At 36.2% G+C, this 19,126-nt stretch overlaps 1 protein-coding gene across 3 annotated transcripts in view; it reads right to left on the bottom strand.

Annotated features, from left to right (window-relative positions):
- immp2l (inner mitochondrial membrane peptidase subunit 2) overlaps positions 1-19,126 on the bottom strand; it is a 256,942-nt gene that overhangs the window by 236,955 nt on the left and 861 nt on the right. For 2 of the 3 annotated variants that reach the window (XM_041257969.1, XM_041257970.1), the window contains exon 2: positions 3,802-3,939. In XM_041257969.1, the coding sequence (XP_041113903.1) occupies positions 3,802-3,936 (135 nt within the window). In that variant the 5' untranslated portion in view covers positions 3,937-3,939. Of the gene's footprint in view, positions 1-3,801; positions 3,940-4,228; positions 4,326-19,126 lie in introns of those variants that run through there. The other variant, XM_041257968.1, reaches the window with a different exon arrangement.

Below are 19,126 nucleotides of genomic sequence, written 5' to 3'. Positions count from 1 at the left end.
GAATGTGAGAAAAATAAAAAATAAAAGAAACAAAAGAAACAAGAATTTTGCACAAAACATTCCTTGACGACCTGGTAGCGAAGAGTCCAGGAATCTGATAAAGTTAGGTACCTTATATAAATACTTTACTTTCTACATGCACTTATACATATACACATAAAAAGTAGTTTCAAAATGTTGTTGTGAAAAAACATGTGGCAACTGGTCGGTGGGATAAATCCAAACACCAAGGTGGTCCCTACATTCAAAAATTTTGGGAACCACAGACTTAGAGGGTAGGGCAATGGTCACGTTTTAAACATGTGTAGTAACATAATGAATTGTACACTGATTGGCCAAAAAAATTGAGAATGGCTTTAAAAAGCAAATAGCGGGGTTCCGGAAAATACAGCATCATACGTCCCCACGTGTTGCTACAACTGTTTAAATAACGTGCCTATAGTTTTTCTTTTCATTGTTACCATCCTGACAACTTTTTACACTTCTAACTTTAAAGTCTGTTTCAAAGCTCTTTTCAAAATGTCTGCACTGGTGTTTGAGATCTGTCCTCAAAATCACAGCAGGAATCGATTAAAAAAATAAAAATAAATAAACAACAAGTGCTTTGGCTTTTCTGTTCCTTACCACATCATGGATCATTATTGCTGTGTTATCTGTTTGACAATGTGGCCAATAATCCTTACGCTATCAGTATACTAGAGCGGCCATTTTGAAATGAACTTTGAAACTGACTAACGTTTTAAGCGAAAAACATGTGGGTATGTATAATGTTATATTTTTCATGTCTGAGTGGGAACGGTTTCTTTTTTTTTTCATCCAGTGATGAAGGTAACATGGATTTAAGCCATGTATCTCCTCAGTTTCTCTCTCTCTCTCATGCGACTCACTAACAACTGAAAATACTGCTCTTCAGTGGTGGCTTTCTGCAAATGTTGGGAGACTATCATGGTGGGCACGTTTGTCAAAGCAGCCATAGCGCTGAGGGAATGACAGCTCCACACCCACCATCTAGCCCTTTGCAAAGTCTGATTTCCCCATGATAGATGCTGAATAGTCTCACACAGATCAGATGACAGATGGTGAGTTTCCATTGTGTGTGTACAGTGATCACTAGACTGCTCTACCAATTTGATCAAGCAATTGCAAAATTAAAAAAAGGGGTTTTAATCTGACAGCATTAAAGAAGATAATGAATCTCCTACAACAACAGCAATTCTTTCATAGCGGTGGCTGATCGGAAGTGTTAGTTGCAGCTGGGTGGAGAAGTTATAAATAACATCTGGTTGGTGAAGGTAAGAAAGATACACAAGATGATTTAATTACTTTAATGCTGACGGTTTTTGCAGCATTCAGACTTGTTCCTCCATAACTGGTAATTTGAAGATGGATGTAATAACATAAAAGGTGTGATCATATGATTCTACCACCTGCTTCTCCAACAACAGTCAGTTTGTTGTTGCTTTTTTTTTTTTTTTTTTTTACTAGTAATGTAAAATGGACCATTTCAATTAAAGGTTTGTTACAGTTCACCATAGAGCCAGACAGTAATAGAACTACAGCATGTCCAATGCCTCTGCATAGGATCTTCAGAGATGTTGGACCTTTGGGAAATATCTGCCTTGGTGCACTTTTGTCGTTTACGCAGACATGTTTATTGTTTCATATTTGTGAAGTATGTCAATTACTGAATTAAGCACTTCATACTCAAGACTTATTGTGTTGTAAAATGCATGAAGTGATTATCTACTAGCAACTTTTCATCTATAGTTTTGTTTTTGAAATAACTAGATATTCCAAATTAAAGAGCAAGGAGCGTACAGATCTTCAACAAAGGAAAAAAGCAAACCAGCCATAATATTACTAGCGCTAATAAAAGGGAAGAAAATGGATTTACCATTAATGCTGTTAAAATGTGACAATTGTCTGTTGATACATGCTGAATGATAAATCATGGATTTCATCCATGAAGCCCCCTGCTACAGTGTCAAAACATCTGGTATGATCGATGAAAAATGAGTAACAAGTCCTATCTACCAATCATAAGACAAAAAAGAACATTTAGGGAAACACTGCAGCATACTTATTTTTCTTTCATTCCAAAAAAGTAATTTCCTACTCAGCAGGAAGTGACATGAAACACATTTCTAAGGCATTTCAGTCTCGGTGGCTTATTGAGAATTACATTGTGAGGAAACGTGACGCCTTACTGACAACCTCATGCCTACTAGAAATGTGTGCTATGGACGACCAAAAGACCACACGCAGTTTAGATTAAAAAGCTTTTAAAAAATAAAAAAGCCAGCACAATAAATCATTCACGGAAGTGAAAGACAACTATCTGCTACAGTGATCCACTTACTTTTCTGTAATATAAGCACAGAGAAGGATGCCTGCAGAAGTAAGTTTTGAAATGTTAGCATGGGGTGATTAATTGCATACCTGTGTTAATAAATCACTAAAAGTGCTTCTATAACAAATCACTAAGTAATGCCAACAACAGTTTTAGAAAGTCTCTATTTAAAGAAAAAGTGAAAAAAGAATTATCTACTTAATACATTTTGACATTTAGGGAATTGGCCCTTCTGTTTTATGAATTGTAAAAGTAAAGGTGTTACTTTGTTCTTGGATTGTAATTAAAATCTTAAATCAAAATTCTCCCTTAGAGGAATATTTTGCACAAGCCATATGTTATGCTTAATAGATATTTGCCAGTCCAGTTGATTTTGTGATCATAAGGATTTGAATTTGTGTAACAGAATCAACAGACGCCCTGAACAGTATTTCCCAAATAGTCTTTTATTAACCCATTCTTGTCAAATAAAGGTTTTCGTGGTTCTGTCAGATACAATGAAATACTGTTTCAGCACGGAGAATCCGCCATGGATGAGATTTATTGATTGCTATTGTAGATGGTTTGATGAACTGTGATGGGCGCTCAGGGCCCGAGTGAAGTTTGGCTGGAAGCCTCGTCCGTGGGTGCACAAAGGCTACCTGCATAAGGCTGGCTACAAAAACATGAACAGTTACGTGCATCCTAGTGCCGCAGCTAGAAGTGGCTATGATTAACGCACCCCAGTGTGGCGCATGCCACATACCCCGCTAATTTTGAAAAAATTATGCAAATGAAAGCCGAGACACAGCCTGTCCCCCAGAGCATCACTGCGCTGGAGGAAAGAGCCCAGCCTCTCCAGCCTGATCACGCACCCCGCGGGACTAAATACGAACCGCTCAGCACTCAGGTGAGGAAAAACCCCCCTTCTCACATATTTTTTTTATTTTTTTAGGGGATCCATGGCTGAGGGTAGCCCTTCCTCCAGGCTCTAAGCAGTCAACTCCAGTTTCGGCCGCCCATCTTTCAGCTTCCCAGCGCTGACTGAGCGGCCAAAACAAAAGAAGCGACATGATAGAATAACACACTGAGCCTTTATGCGCTTGCTGATGATGTGTTGGTTAGAGATGTATTCTCCTGCAGAAAAGCAACCAAGTTTAAAAATCTTTACTAGGGTACAGTACAGTACAGTAACAACTAATTCTGACAGAAACGTGGGTACTGCATAGCTCTGACTAATGCAAAAAGGGACACTAGCGCCCCCTTCAGATGACAAGAAGAACAATATGAGTTGAAAAACACCTTAAAAGTTAACATTTCCTGTTGATAATTTTTTTTTAATTTCATTGGAACAAAAGCTTTAAAAATGAATCACTTAAAATGTAATCTTCTAAAGCTTATGGCCTAGAAACATCAATCCTTCTAACTCTTAACCAAAGGAAAAGAAATACAAAAAAAAACACACACTTTACCTGCATTGAAGCTCCTTCCACTCGTGCAACATAAGCCAGTCGATCCAAGACTGTCACTGTTACAGGCACAGCAACTAAGAAGCCACTCACAAAGGCTTTGATATATCTTCTGCCTAAGCCACTTGTTTGCGCCATTATCTGAGAAAAGAAACAGCATATACTTTTGTTATTTTCCAGAAGTTTCTGAATCATCATATAGAACAAAAAATGTGTAGGCTGCAGTATGATACTGTGTCAGCAGAAAGCAAACAAGCATTACCATTACCACAAAATCTTAAAAGAGTAAAACAAAATGGAGAGCAGTACAAATGTAATTGTTGCAGAGGCTAAATTAATCAATACACTAGGTCAAACATGCAATATATTGTCAGATAACTAGGTTAGATTATATGTGCATAAAGGTTTTCCCAGGCCTCTCGCAGCTCACAAGCTCCTCAGGTCTCCTGGCATCCTCCATGTCTGTGCACACAGCAGGATGCTCTCACATTCTCCAGTCACCACTTCCATTAACCGAAGCCTGCTGTGAATAAGATGTCCTTTTTTGTACTAACATGCCTCAGTTTCTAACATATAGTTGTCATGTATTTCATCACATGTGATCAAATATATCAGCACTAGGTGTTACACGTTGCACTCAATAACATTTTTTTTAAAAGTATATCAAGATAAAACAGCAAACTGAAAACCATTAGGGAAATTAAATCAAATGAATGCTTTACATAAACACTGTGAATGTTTATTTATTTATTTATTATTTGCATCAGGTTTACTCTGTTTGGGTAAGCATCAAAAAGCTAAATCAGGCCAGAAATATACAACCTTGACATGATAGCGGAGTTCAGCAAAATGTGCCAAAAGCAGCAGCATCCATTCACATGTAACTCTAATTCTATTTTGAGGTATTTTCCTCTGCTATCGTGTTCCTGAAACAGAGTTTCTAACAATATGTTTCTGCCCTTACATTTCTGACCTTGTTAAAATGTGAGCTGCTACTAACCTCCAGGACTCCCTTTGAAATAAATCTCATTGTGGCATCGCCTGGAGAATAGAAAAGGAAACTGAACTGAATGTGAGGTAAAGCTGTATCTACAGTAGGAGCTGAATACTCTATATCTGCCCAGCAGAGCTCTAAAAGACTCAAAGTAGGTCAGGCACAATGCACTACTGGCTGCACGATGGTCATATAACCTGCCCATTACCAGGGTCTTTCAGTGCAGAGCATATGGGTGAAATGAGAAAAGTTCAATGAGCTTTCAACTGAATCCGTCTTCTCAGAAAGAGAGGACCCTGGGCAAATGCTGGCTTGAAGAACAGTTCAAGGTGATCACTTTGATGCGATTAGAAGTTAAACTAAGGAATAATTAAAAAAAAAAAAAAAAAAAAAAAACACAGGGAAGAGCAACTTATATGGGTATGATCTATCGTAATGTCTTCAGATTCCCTTTGTATCTAATGTTTTGTTTCTGCCATCACATCCTGGTCATTTATTTTACTGTTTAAAACACCCACGTGGCCTCAATGGGACCCCATACAAGACTACCACAAACAAATAAAAACAAAACATGCAGCATAGTATGCCATACCTAGAGACATTAACAATTATAGTCAAGTCAATTTTTCCCTGATTCACTTTTGGGACTGAAATGAAGAAGAATCTAAATCAATCTTGTTTATGTCCATAAGTATAGAACAAAATCAAACTGAGTTTAACTAAGACTGACAGCACCAGTTAGTATTGCTGCTGGAGAAACAGATCAATCTGAAATGAGCATGTAGCCTATGCAACACAATGCAGCACAATTAAAATACAATGGTAAGCAGTAAAGATAGGGTAAGAATAGGTTACTTTTACCTCTATTTTTTAATTATTATTTTACTTTATTCATTTTTCTTTTGCAATTTGATTGCATTCTGTAATTAATATACAAAATTCTAAATCAATGACACCATAGTCAATTACCTCAGCCCTTCACTCTTTATCAACCTGTTCCCTCATTTCAAAGAAAATCATCACATTGTTATTATAATGGTTGGTCATGAATCAAACTAATATAGCAGGATTTGCTTGTATATCAATAATAAAGCCTAGGACTGCAAGTGTCTATGTATGGGTTCTATCAACACTAATACATTGTAAATAAAGCTTGGCTTTCAGCATCATTCCATTCACTTCTACTGCTGTAGTAGTAATATGGCTGCATACAAAGATGTTTGCCATCCTAAAATCCTAGAATACAAAAGTCTAACCATAATACAACCATATATGTTACACCTTCCAGTTTTCAAGTTACAGAATCATTGACACAGCAGGGTACGAAATTGCTTGAAGATGCCTTAGTACAGGAGAGGTACCAGAGACAGAAAGATGAAAGTCACTACCAGCAACAACAAATACAAGACTGTTTTCCAAGGGAGTTGTTCAAGGACAATGCTCAAGGTCTTGATTGGTATGTGATAAGACATATCTTAGGCAAAACTGCCATTGTATAAGTGTTGTTATAAAATGGCTTGGATAAATTAAACAGTGTTAGTGGCTGAACAAGATCACATGACCATGCAGTAAGAATTGTCTTATGCACAGCTAGGGGCAAATGATAATATGGAAAGAATATGGTATAAAAAAGTGAAATACATGGTAATTGCAGACATCAGTGTGTATTTTAATGCCGTGAGCAGTTTTGTTCAGGTTGACTGATATGACATTCTACATTATTATTATTATTATTATTATTATTATTATTATTATTATTATTATTATTATTATTATTATTAATGACTGCCTCACTGATTGTCTGAGACTCTGGAGAAGTTAAACTAGTATTGAGAAGACATAGGCAACGCGTTAGGAGGAATACAAAATAAAGGTGCAGAGAGCATATGTAAACAGTTTACTTACCAAAGTGTATAAAACATGTAAATGAGCAGTTAGCACTTTAAAAAAAAAAGAACCGTTAACATCTTTTAAAAAAATAAATGTACTCTGCAGTAATAAGTTTTTTCCAGCAAATGTGTAGCTTCTAACAAAGTACAGGTACTATTTTGCACTGACGGAAAGATATTTTACAAAAAACTTAATTTAAAGTTTAAAATGTTATAGTTGACAATATAACCTTCTCTAGTTTGGCCTAAAACCATACAAATGATAGCTGACAATATAACCTTCTCTCATATATATATATATATATATATATATATATATATATATATATATATATATATAGTATATATATATATACAGTCACAGGACAGGTAACAAATATTTCTATCCCAGAAAACACCTGTGTTATTCATGTAGAACATTTTCAAATTTCAGCTCAACGTGATGCCGTTTTCCCCCCAGAAGTAAATGTTAAAGCCAGGTTGTCTAGCCAAGATTCAAGTACACTGCAACAGCAGAGCGTTCTGAGAAACAAATTATTTTCTATCAATTGACATGAAAAATGCATTATTCAATTCAGCTTTGTGCCAAAAAAGGCCATGTTGAAGCTCAGTTTTCAGTGCTCTTTTATATCGGTATTGACTTGTATATTTGCACTGTACAACCCTGCCTTGAAGTTACTCCTGCAGCTGCCACCCAAACTGATTACAACAGGGTATTACATTCCATATAGTCTTTATGAGTTATTGAATACAAAAAAAAAAAAGATAAAATGTACGACAGGGCCACGGAAGATAAAAAAGGATAAACAATAAATTACAGAAATATCCAATTTTACACATGTACCTGTATTGTTTGCACCATTAGTCTGACACATTTTAAACAAATACTATATTGTAATTATCAAATCATGTCTTTAAAAAAAAAAAAAACACTGACCACTTGTGACCCGGATGGCTGGTGCTGACATCAGACCAGGAAGAGACACACACAATACTGGGGTAGGAATGCGCTGCTGCGCATTTTAATACTACATAAAAGGTTTGAACAAAAACAAATCACTTTTATAAAAACAAATAAATAAAAGGTTTGAACCAAAACAAAACACTTTTAAAGCCAGCATGAGCAGTAATTGTTATGGTATTTCTCTAGTTCTCTTTACATTACGTTCTGTCTCTGAACAACACCAACCCGTTCAACCAAACCTGCAGATTTTTATGCATGTGATTTTTGGACTTATTTCCTTAAAATGAATGTCCACATTTGCTTTCTTTAAGCCAGTCTTTAAGTACATTAACAGTCCAAGCTGTCTTTTTTTTATCTTATTTTTCTTCTAATTCATTTAGCTTTTCCTCACCTGCTGTTAGTGTCTACTCTTGACAGTTGCTGGTGCACTTATTTTATTTATTTATTTTTTTCAGGTGGACTGCTGTCTTCACTCAGAATGTTGGTGTTGTACCAGTTACATGTTTTCATCCCCAAATACAGTAAAGGAAATAGGAGAAATGTCACTCATTTTGGCAGTGGTTTTGTAACCAATAACAAATAAAATGGCATGTAGTGATTTATTGAGTGTAAAGAGGCTCATTGGTATGCAAGCCATGGGACACCCTATATATGCACAGTCATATGATGCTGTTTAACCAATCAAAGGTTGTTATTTTTCCAAGCTGTGTTTTATATATATATATATTATATATATATATATATATATATATATATATATATATATATATATATATATATATATATATATATATATATATATATATATAATATATAATTAGGGCTCCTAATTTTCGGTTTTAACCGATAAAACACAATAAAACACCACCGATACCCAATAAACACCGGAAAACACCAAAAAACTGTAGAAATGGTTAATCCATTCACAGTGACTTTACCCTTTTTCCATTAAAAAATAAAACCTACTACAAAAATAATAATAAATACGCTTCCCAGTGCTACTAGGCAATGCCCCGCCTTCCTGACTTGCATCTATCATTGATTCATTCTGAATACTTTAAACTCGCACCAACTACTGAGTGACAGCACATTGCTACATTTCTATTCAAGACTCTACTTGCGAGATTTAAAACGAAATTACAAATCAGGATGGGGGCTTGTTAGCGGGATTTAAAGCTGTATAACAGTTAAAATATGGAGGTTTTAAAACAGAATTGTGGTGAAATGTACAAAAATGCCCACACACAAAAACCCCAGAAAAATGTGTCCATGACCATAGGGATTTTGTTGTGGAATTCAACAAGGAAAAGAAGGTACAACTTTTAAGTGTGCAAGTACTGTCAAGTTACTACTATACATATTTTGACAGAAAAAAGAAAGGCTCAAGCATTTTGGAAAGCAACCAAAACACTAATTTCATACAGTACATCAAAAACAAAATCCCCCCCCCCCCCCCCCCCCAAAAAAACCCCTGGTTTACATAAAACTCGAAAACAGCTAAAATTAAGCAACGAAAAATACAATTCATAAAACCCAAAAAACAGAAGCCCTAATTATAATCTAATAATGCTCAAAAAAACATTCCATAATTTACATACCTCCCATCTCCTCCTCAAGCTACACTAGCTCCCTGTCAATTATTATTGCCTGTTCAAATTCGTTACCCTTGAGTACAAATCTCTCCATGGGCTTGTCCCACCTTATCTGGGTGCACTAATCACTTAATATGTTCCCCCACATCCCTTACGCTCACAATCCCTATTATCCCTCTCTGTCCCACCCTCGCCCTGTGCCCAATCCTGTTTCCGTTCATTTTACCTTATTGCTACCCTTCATTTAAATAGATTCCCATTTATCATAAAACAAATTTGTATCTCCCCACCCCACCCCAGACCAAAAAAATTACATTCTTCACACATTTTTTCTTGATTGCACCATTTTGTTTAAATTTGTAAAGCACCTTGTTTAAAGGCACTATAAAAAGGTAAATACATAAATAAATAAATTAATAAAACTATTGGTTACAATTTAAGAAAAAATACATTTTAACCTAAACCCTAGATTCAACATTTCTAAATTAACAGCAATTCTGGCTGCTGAGAGACATGCTTAGACTAATAGCAGTGGCAGATGGTGTTCTGGTCCTGGAGGCAGTGTTGTAATGACTCGAGTCGCAATTTTTGATGACTCGACTAGAGTCCCTTCAAGAAAACACTCGACTTGAGTCAATGCTCAAAAGACGTGACTCGACTCCAGTCTCGCAAAAAAGTCTCCGTCTGACTCGAGTCATTGTCTGACTGTTTAAAAAATGTAAACACACGCAGCGGCAGCCTCTCTCTTTAAGCAGTCATCTTGTCGCATAAACAGAACATAATCATATGATCATAACGTCATGAGCAGCAAGCCGGAATCAAGGGAAGTAGACATTGGTGTAAGTTAACTGTATATGCGACGATATGGAAAGCAGCACACTGAAAGTGCCTGCGGTGGTGGAGTTCTCTTTCAAAGATTACACTATTGACTGGGAGAAGAACAAGCTGTCTACACTGTAAAGCAAAAATATGTGAAAAACTTGCCACTGAGAATTGTGGAGTCACAAGGATTTTTGAACTTCAACTTCATAAGCCTTTGTGCAGACCGAACATGAAAAAGATCACTCACAAGGCAAGCAGCCTGAAGCAAGAAATAACTGAGAAACTGTCAACCCTACAGTGGATTTTTGGTCAGACAGAAGGATGCGATCTTTCCTTGATGTAACAGCACATTTCATTGAAGATGATGGTGAGGATATTAAATTGTCAACATCCACTCTGGAGTAGACTCTTTGTTCCTCAACACAACATGAATGTGTCGTCTTTCTTGTTTTGACCACACACTTCAGCTGTGTGTCGGTGATGGGCTCAAACTGTGTAAAGGTATGGAAAAATGCATGGCTCCAAGTTGTAACTTTAAATTGCTCATTTCTAAATAAATGCTTGTAGCAGTAAAAGGCATGTGTTTTGAATTCTAATAACTTTTAATTGCAGATAATGTCATCTATTTCCTAATTTTTAGGTGTCTAAGGCTCCCCAAGTTACAGTGCTTCTTCACTCTTCAAAGAGGCTTTTGAGAAAAAACTTTGGTGAAGGCAGATGTATTCCATCCCCTAACAGCACTCAACGGAATTCAGTTTTACGACAATTGCAATCCATTGTATCACTGGACCATCAACAGCTCCCTGACACATGTAAAAATGCAGGCCACGTAGAGACTGTGCTGTTGGTACGTGAATTGGCCCAGCTCAAAGAGCTTGTTGAGGTGCTGCTACCATTTGCTGAGGTAACCAACCTGACACAAGGTGAGGAAGTACCAACAATAAGTTTAGTGATACCCACTGTTCTTGTCCTGTGTACAAAACTGTGTAAAAAAAAGCAAAGTTCCTGAAGCCACCTATCACTGAGCTTCAATCCTCTATCTGGAAGCGCCATCATGGGATCTTGGAATGACTGAAGAAGGAGCGGTTGACTTGAATACCAGCCATCCATTTGGTGAGGCAGTGTATGCTGTGGCTGCAGCACTGGACCCTGTCGTCTCTTTAAAATGGCTCACTGACGTAAATGTTGAAGACGAGAAGAAAGTGGCCATTTGTTTTTAAGTGAAAGGTGAAAATTTAATGTACTTGTTTTGTTTTTTTTTAACAAAATTAACTAAGCTAACTGTGTAACAGTTCCAATTACCTTTTGCCTATCTTGTTTAACTGAAATGGCAAAATGACTGTGATTACTGAAGTGTCTTGCTTTATTTATCTACCTATTTGCTATTCTTTTTGATCACTGGCAAACTGTTTTACTACTATTGTGCATTATTCATTTAGCTATCCCAGACTATTTTACAATTCTCCCTTTCCGGTCTGATATCAAAAAGACGTCAAGCACAGGTCTCTAGTCAATTTTTCTCCAGAAAAAGCAAAGAAAACCTTTCAATGGCAAAGTGAGACCAAAAGGAGCCGTAAAAAAAGTGGGTGGATCTGAGAAATACATAGTCCCTTCACCACAGACCTAACAAGGACATTAAAAAACAAGACAGCTGGTTCCGCATCCAGCGCTCAAAGAATAGCACAGACATTTTCCAAGCTTTTTCAGATGTTATAGTAATAAAATAATGACTCGGATCGCATTATTATTGAGGAGTTTGGTGATAAAACGAGTGATCAGGAGATGATTTATCAGTATGCACGTCTAGAGGGTGGGGCAGTGCTGTAGATGCAGTACTGAGTGTCCTATTGATATGCAGTGCCTTTTAAACCTGCTTTACTGTGACAAAAAAACACTTTTAAAAAGCATGTGTAAAATGCTCTGTGAGTGGTAGGAATACTTTTGCTTCAAGTACAAGTGAAGAAGACGAAGAGGAGCCACCTCACAAGTACACCAAACTCTTCTCCTCTTACAAGAAACTACTCGAAGTGACTTGAGCAAGATAGGTGACTCGACTGGACTCTGCAAATTCGGTGACTCGACTCAAGCTTGGCATGTCACTGACTCAACTCAAGTCCCAATTTTAGTGACTTGGTTACAACTCTGCCTGGAGGAGCATTTTATGGGTTTTTTTTTTGTATGAGGGGAGGCTCTCCCTCAAAGGCAAACTCCTATCTCCCATTAAACACAGTGCAGATTATGTGATCTGATCACAGGTTTTAAACTGGAGGAACCACCCACATCCTCCCACCCCCCGCTGAACCACTATTGTAATGAGTAGGCATTAATTTATGAGTATTGATTGAAATTGCCTCGTTTTGTTTCGCATCGCATCAGCGGTAAGAAACACAATATATATATATATTTTTTTTTATTTTTATTTTGGTGCATGTCTTGTGCAGGCGTTAAATGTAAAATAGAGGATAACAGTTATCTGGCTGATTAAGACTCCTTTTGCCATGCTAGATTATACTGAAAAACAGGATCAAATCTGAAGAGAGGCTTCAACTAAAAACTGAAATTGCTTATATAAGAAGAGGCCATTTCATAGTCGTTGGTATTGCAGAATGGATTGGCTGACCGGAGGTGTATCAAGTAACCTTATTTATTTATGGTCTTGTTTACTTTTCAGTAACTCTGCAGTTACATGGTCAACCTATGGCTTTATTGATTTAAAAAATCTAAAATCGGGCTATAAAGTGTCACAGCAAGTCGAGAGGCCATGTCAGTTGTAAAGTTAAACTTCAACTTCTGGGGCAGGTTAGTGTGTGTGTATAAAACAGAGAGGGGAATTCTCTGTATCTTCTCTCACCGCTGTCAGTCACACAGAGTACACTGTGGGAGCAGCAGGAAAGATATATATATTTTTTTTTAATAAATCTTTACATCAACTCAGAAAGTAAACAAAATGACAATAAATGCTTCTAATTATAATTCAAATTATTGTTTCTGTTTTTGTTTGTTTGTTTTTTTAATTACTTTTGGGAGGAAGTTTTCAATCTGACTACTTTTCTTTTTTCCTGCTGGTTGGTGGACGTGTTGTCAGTGTGTTGTCAGCCACCACTGTTATCAACATACTGCAATGTACAGACCGAACAAACATAAGCATGCTCATCCACTGATAAAGCAAAGTTATATTTGTAATATGGACACAGTGAACCAAAAAGACCAACGTGCAAACCTCCAGTTTTACTGCACTTCTTCCAACGAAATAGCATGTTAGACATAAAAACAAAGGTCAGCTGAGATAAACAATAAACAGTTTCAAGCCAACACACAGGCAATCGCAGTGGATGAACTGTGCCAATAGAAAATGTAAATAATCAAACATGTGCTGTCCATAACAACATACTCTCTTGCATCTTAATATGTAATATTACATTTTTAATTGTTCGTGAATATATAATAAACATGATGAACTAAATTACCTTATAAATCTCAAAAGCCTCGTTATAAAATTACCCCTTCAGCACAAAATAAACCAGATATGAATCTTCATTACAGTGAATATGTTGCACTTTAAAATAGCCTGTTGAAATGTGGTTGTTAAAATGCAAGGTTAATGCATAGTCTGTCTGAAAAAGTGTTCTTGATATAATTCCCTCTGATGTAAATATGTTGGTAAAGGCAGTTGGTAGGGATGAGTGTGAAAGAACAAAAGCAGCTGGCTCTTAGCAGGGCACTGTTTAAAAGGGTTCGCACTATGTGGTTCAGAGATTAAGACAGATGGAACTGGGCAATGCCTGGACTGAAGAACCTGGTGCACAAGAGATCTGTGGATTACAATGACCTCTGGTGAGCACTACAGCATATGGACCAGAGACACTACTTAGACTACTCTCTATACACCACTGCTTATGCTATTTCTGAGTGGATGCGAGGCTGAAACTCCTGTTTATAAAAAAAAAAAAAAAAGCACACACAGAATTTCAGTCCTGCAAGACAGGGACAAAAAAGAATGATCTATATATATATATATATATATATATATATATATATATATATATATATATATATATATATATATATATATTATATATATATATATATTTAAAATTTAAAATTTAAAATTTCCAAGCCTTTCAAAACATTTTTGTTTATACTTTTCAGAATGTATTTCTCACACTTTAAATCCATATATTAATAGTGAGAATGAGACTATTTATACTTGCTGTCAAGGAAATACATTTTCAACAATAACTGCAATGGCATGAGCATGTGGTTATTTAACTTCAGTGTTACAATTAGCTTGCTGCATCTTTAATTGCTGTTCAGTTTATTTTGTGTTTGGTTATTTTACAATTTTAGTATAAACATAATTATGTCTTGCAAAAGGGTAATTTACATTTTGATGCCAGAATTGTACATAATTTGTTGTAATCCAATTTACTGATGCGTCCCACTTTTTATAAACAGTTGCCCAAATTTTTCCTCCTTCCTCATAGCCGTATTGTTGGCCCTAAAATCTGCAAGCTGTGGAATGGAAAGCCCTATAATTGCCTTTAAAAGGGAATCTGATCCACATTTGCTCTAGAGATGGGTTATGAAAACAGAACTGTATTTAACTCAAATACTGCTAGAACAAACAGCTTGCACCAGTTACTCAAAAGTACACCTCACTACAGATTTAATCAAAAAGCATGCTTTCATTCTCAGTATGCAAACTGCTGTAATGTGTAAGTACAATATCTCTTGAGCTTTCAATTGTCATAAAGGTGCCCTTACAATATCAGCAGAAGTATGCTTCCTGCAAGACTATGACTATTGATTACTCCCTCGACAGTATCTGCAACTCATGTGGAGAAACCATCTGTGGTACTGTTCACACCCACAGAGCTACACTATGCAAATTTGTAATCCTCAATAAAAAGTAAACTGACCTCAACCACACATTTTATCTGTGCCTTAAACAAACTTAATTAATTACACTGATATATTTATATTAAATTAATGAAGTTTTTTCTTCTTTTTTTACGACTGTACACAAAAGGTTTAAATGACAAAAAAAAAAAAAAATCATTTCAGGATGTTTCGGACAAACACCCTTCTTCAGCTGAAGATATACCAGTATGGCAGTCCAGTGGTTAAAGGGGCTTGTGACCAGGATGTTCACAGTTCAATCCCAGCCATTGACTCACTGAGTGTGACCCTGAGCAAGTCACTTAACCTCCTTGTGCTCTGTCCTTCAGACGAGATGTAAAAACTGCAGCAGCATAGTTCACCCCTAGTCTCTGTAGGTCACTTTGGATAAACGCATCTGCTAAATGACTAATGAATAATAATCATTGCTCAAGGTTTGAACAAAATACCCACCAGACCCTATTCTGTATATTTAGGGTACAGGAGGCACAAAGACCAGGAGGCCTCTGGTGTGCAATCCAGGTCTATAGCGAAGTCTTACTTCTGCATATTGAGAATTGCATGAAATAAAATAACCAAAAGATGTTAATCATACAAAAAGGCTAAGAAAAACAGTTGGTAAGCACTGAAAACATTTCCCTAATTGTGGATGATGCTGTGGTTAATACAACGCACTGAGTATTAAATAACTGCAGAATAACACCACTGCAATAAACAAAGTCTCCAGACAGTGGGTGGGTTTTAAAGATGTTTGCAATTGCAATGAACAGAATGTGCCAGTCGTCTGCCCCTAGAGGTTCGTAAAATCCAGTGGTTCTTAAGAGTACTCTGCGAACTCATAATATGAAGAATATGTTTACAAAATTAAATATTTTCTATACAAAAGGCACTATTACAAATACAGTACCATAAGTCAATTCCCAACAGAAATTCAACACACCTCAACGCTGAGATATTTACTATCAATAATATGAAAGGTAAGTTATGTTTCTTTGTTGAGAGGGATCATTTAAAAACTGCTGTCAGGCTGAAATTCTGAACCTTTTTTAAACAAAATGATACACAGGAACAATTAGCCCTTTGTATAGTCCTTTTTTTGTTGACACATCAAAATGCAAGTAAAACCAAAAGTGAAATAGAGCCCTTAATGTTTTCACTCATAATAACAGCATCAATAAGCAAGTGTCTTAAGAAAGATTAAAGGTGAATGCCTATCTGTTTCAAATTAAATTGATTCTGTGGTCCCTTTAGTGGATCATCAGAATAATCCCAGTACCTGCAAAGTCTAAGACTGTCCTTTAACACAACAGAAACCATAAATAAGTTTAATTAGTTTCATACTGTGGCTTTCAGACACTAATTAGGACTAGCTACAGGTTTAATGTGTCAGTGAGCCCATTATCCAAACTTACTGTGGGCTGTTTGTCATATTGAGGTACGGGTTACAATTTGTAAGAACACACTAATGCACAGTTTGGCAAGTAATAGCACAACATAAACATTACAAGAAAAAGAACAGGAATTACAAAGGGAAAAGTTGTCATAAAAGCAAATACTTGTGAGGGCTGTTGAAGAGACCCAAGAGGGTGAACTTGTGTAGTTTTCTTGAAAATATAAAAGGTACTGTGTTGAATTATATACTGTCTGTTTTATTGAGCCGGTAAACAACTTAGCTGTCTTTTTTTGTTTGTTTGTTTGTTTATTTATTTGTTTGGTTGTAGTGTTTTGTTTAAACCTTTGTGTAAATAATAAAAGTACACAAAACTGCTAAATTTGCAGTTCTTGTGTCTGGGTCTGCTATTTGAAGGGTGCAAGAGACAAAGCAGAGGTTTTGATACTATATATATATATATATAAACACACACACACCTCACGTATTGTAATTATTGGACTGTATACAGCGTTGGGTTCATTAGGCACCTAACTAGCCCAATGCAGTAATTACCTAATGACTTAAATAGTTCCTGCATCTTTGGCAGTTTTGCTTCATCCATTCACACAAAGCATAGCACTGTGTCCCTGGATATAACTAAGGCCAATCAGCCTGCACTAAGGTGTTTTAGCACTAGTTCAGCTACCAAAGCAAAAACGCTTCGTAAAGAACTGCACTGTGGCTTATGAAAGTGGATTTGCTTCCCAACTGGAACATCTTGGTTGGAATAAATCTGTACATCTTTGATCGTGCTTTAAATGCCACATACAGTACCTGGTTTCAGTATACCGTGCACAATAAGTAATCCATGTGTATTAACATCTTCAGCTATGTCTATTTTCTAACCATAGCCTTTGTTGAGGGCACGTAATCTCTTTGCTTGACACTGACCTGGACAATTCTACAACTGAATTCCTCTTCAGCAACCACACTGCACTAAACGCAGTCTAGAACTCAAATACTGAATACAAAATTATATTAACTTTTTAACCCTTTCAAATTTTAAAGTGATAATGCTTACGAGTATGCTTTGTCCAGTATGGCTAGCAAGTTTCATAAAAGTTGTGTCGTAATGGATCTGGTAGACAACACAATCCCACCAGAGTTTTTAACTCACACTGCACACACTCTCCTGAAGAAAATTGTTTGGTAAAGTACTACCCATGTGGGAGGAACTTGTAGCAAGTGAAAAAAATATTTTGTAGCTTAACTTAATGTTGTTAAAATGAAAGGTAACCCAATGCTAGATTTGATCATGGACAACAATTACCTGTCATTTTCTGTTTCCCAGTAAATAATGGTGAAGCTAAGGTAAGGATTGCAGCTAAGGCTAGGTTAATAAAACAAAATCATACAAAAAAAATTACTTGACGCTTTACTGTACATCCTCCATCATTTTAAATCCCCCTTTCTAAGTAGCTGTAGCGTATCACTCCAACCCTGGCACACCTTCAGCAAGTAATGGGGACTTTTAAATTGTCCCTAGGCACGCCTGCCTGAGGTGAACCTCAATTGAATACCTTCATACATATTTTCAAGGTTGCTTAACAGTTTTCTACACTTCTAAGACCTGCTCCACACACTGGGATGTAATAACCATTGAAATTCATTATTCTATAGTGGCAAAATAAGGCACTTTAGAGCCAGACTGGCAGATATTAAGGCACTTAAAGCCTGACTGACACATGTTATTGAGCAAGTCTTATTAGAAGTAAACACCATTTTGAAACGCTAACACTCCAGGTGTCTGTTTGTTTTTCATCACTATTGTGGCAAATTGTTTTAAATTTCAGTGTTCCAATTAATCTGCTGCTCACTGGTGCCCCCCCCCCCCCCATATTTTATTAATAACACATTTTCAGTGATGGGTGGCTGAGATTTGTGTTTCTGTGGTGCTACTAGATTAGCCTAGTTGTTCAAGCAGAATATAGCAATGGCACATTTGACTAGACTTCCAATCGCTTACTAGGTTTTATTGCATATGAAGTTTTCAAAGGAACTGGCCTATTCGGCACAAAAAAAACACACACTTTGATTCACTGCAGGTTTCACATTTTTATAGAAAACACATATTTTCATTTTATAAGCCTGACTTTCAATATCACTTCCTTGGTCATTTCACCTGACTGAAACTGCCCCCATTCCTTCAAAACCTTAGTCACAGAAAAAAAGAATTGGCACCCTACACTTATTAATATTTCACACAGCTGCCTTCCATCCAAATAAAAGGTCTTCTTAAATGCAGAACAATACTCATGTATATTGGGAATTTAACTACTAAACTGTGCTCAAAAAGGAACTGTATGTTGTTTACACAATTAGCACTGTAGTTCCAAGGGGCAGACAAGTGTATGGCTGCACATGTGGAAAATATAATTGGGCAGTATAATAAACTTCACCTTGGTACACTAACTTCACACAGTAGTTCAATAGATATATATATTATATATATCACTTAGTATAATATATATATATATAGTTTCCTATATATAGAGAAACCAATAACTTATATATCATAAGGTTGCTATGAGGATATTATATATATATATATGCATGGTTATTGAATATTGTTTCTTTGAGTTATACCTATTACATGTGTTACAGCTTCCAATTTGTCAGTTGTAAGCTACTATTTTCACTTCTGTTATTGGAAGTACATTATACACCAGAGGACATTACAAACTGTAAATGATTGTGCTCATAACATTTTGATGTAGTATAGATTTATCATTTTGT

This window comes from Polyodon spathula, chromosome 8 (genome assembly GCF_017654505.1).
Source record: "Polyodon spathula isolate WHYD16114869_AA chromosome 8, ASM1765450v1, whole genome shotgun sequence".
Classification (NCBI taxonomy): domain Eukaryota; kingdom Metazoa; phylum Chordata; class Actinopteri; order Acipenseriformes; family Polyodontidae; genus Polyodon; species Polyodon spathula.
This window is presented reverse-complemented; position numbering and strand designations above follow the sequence as displayed.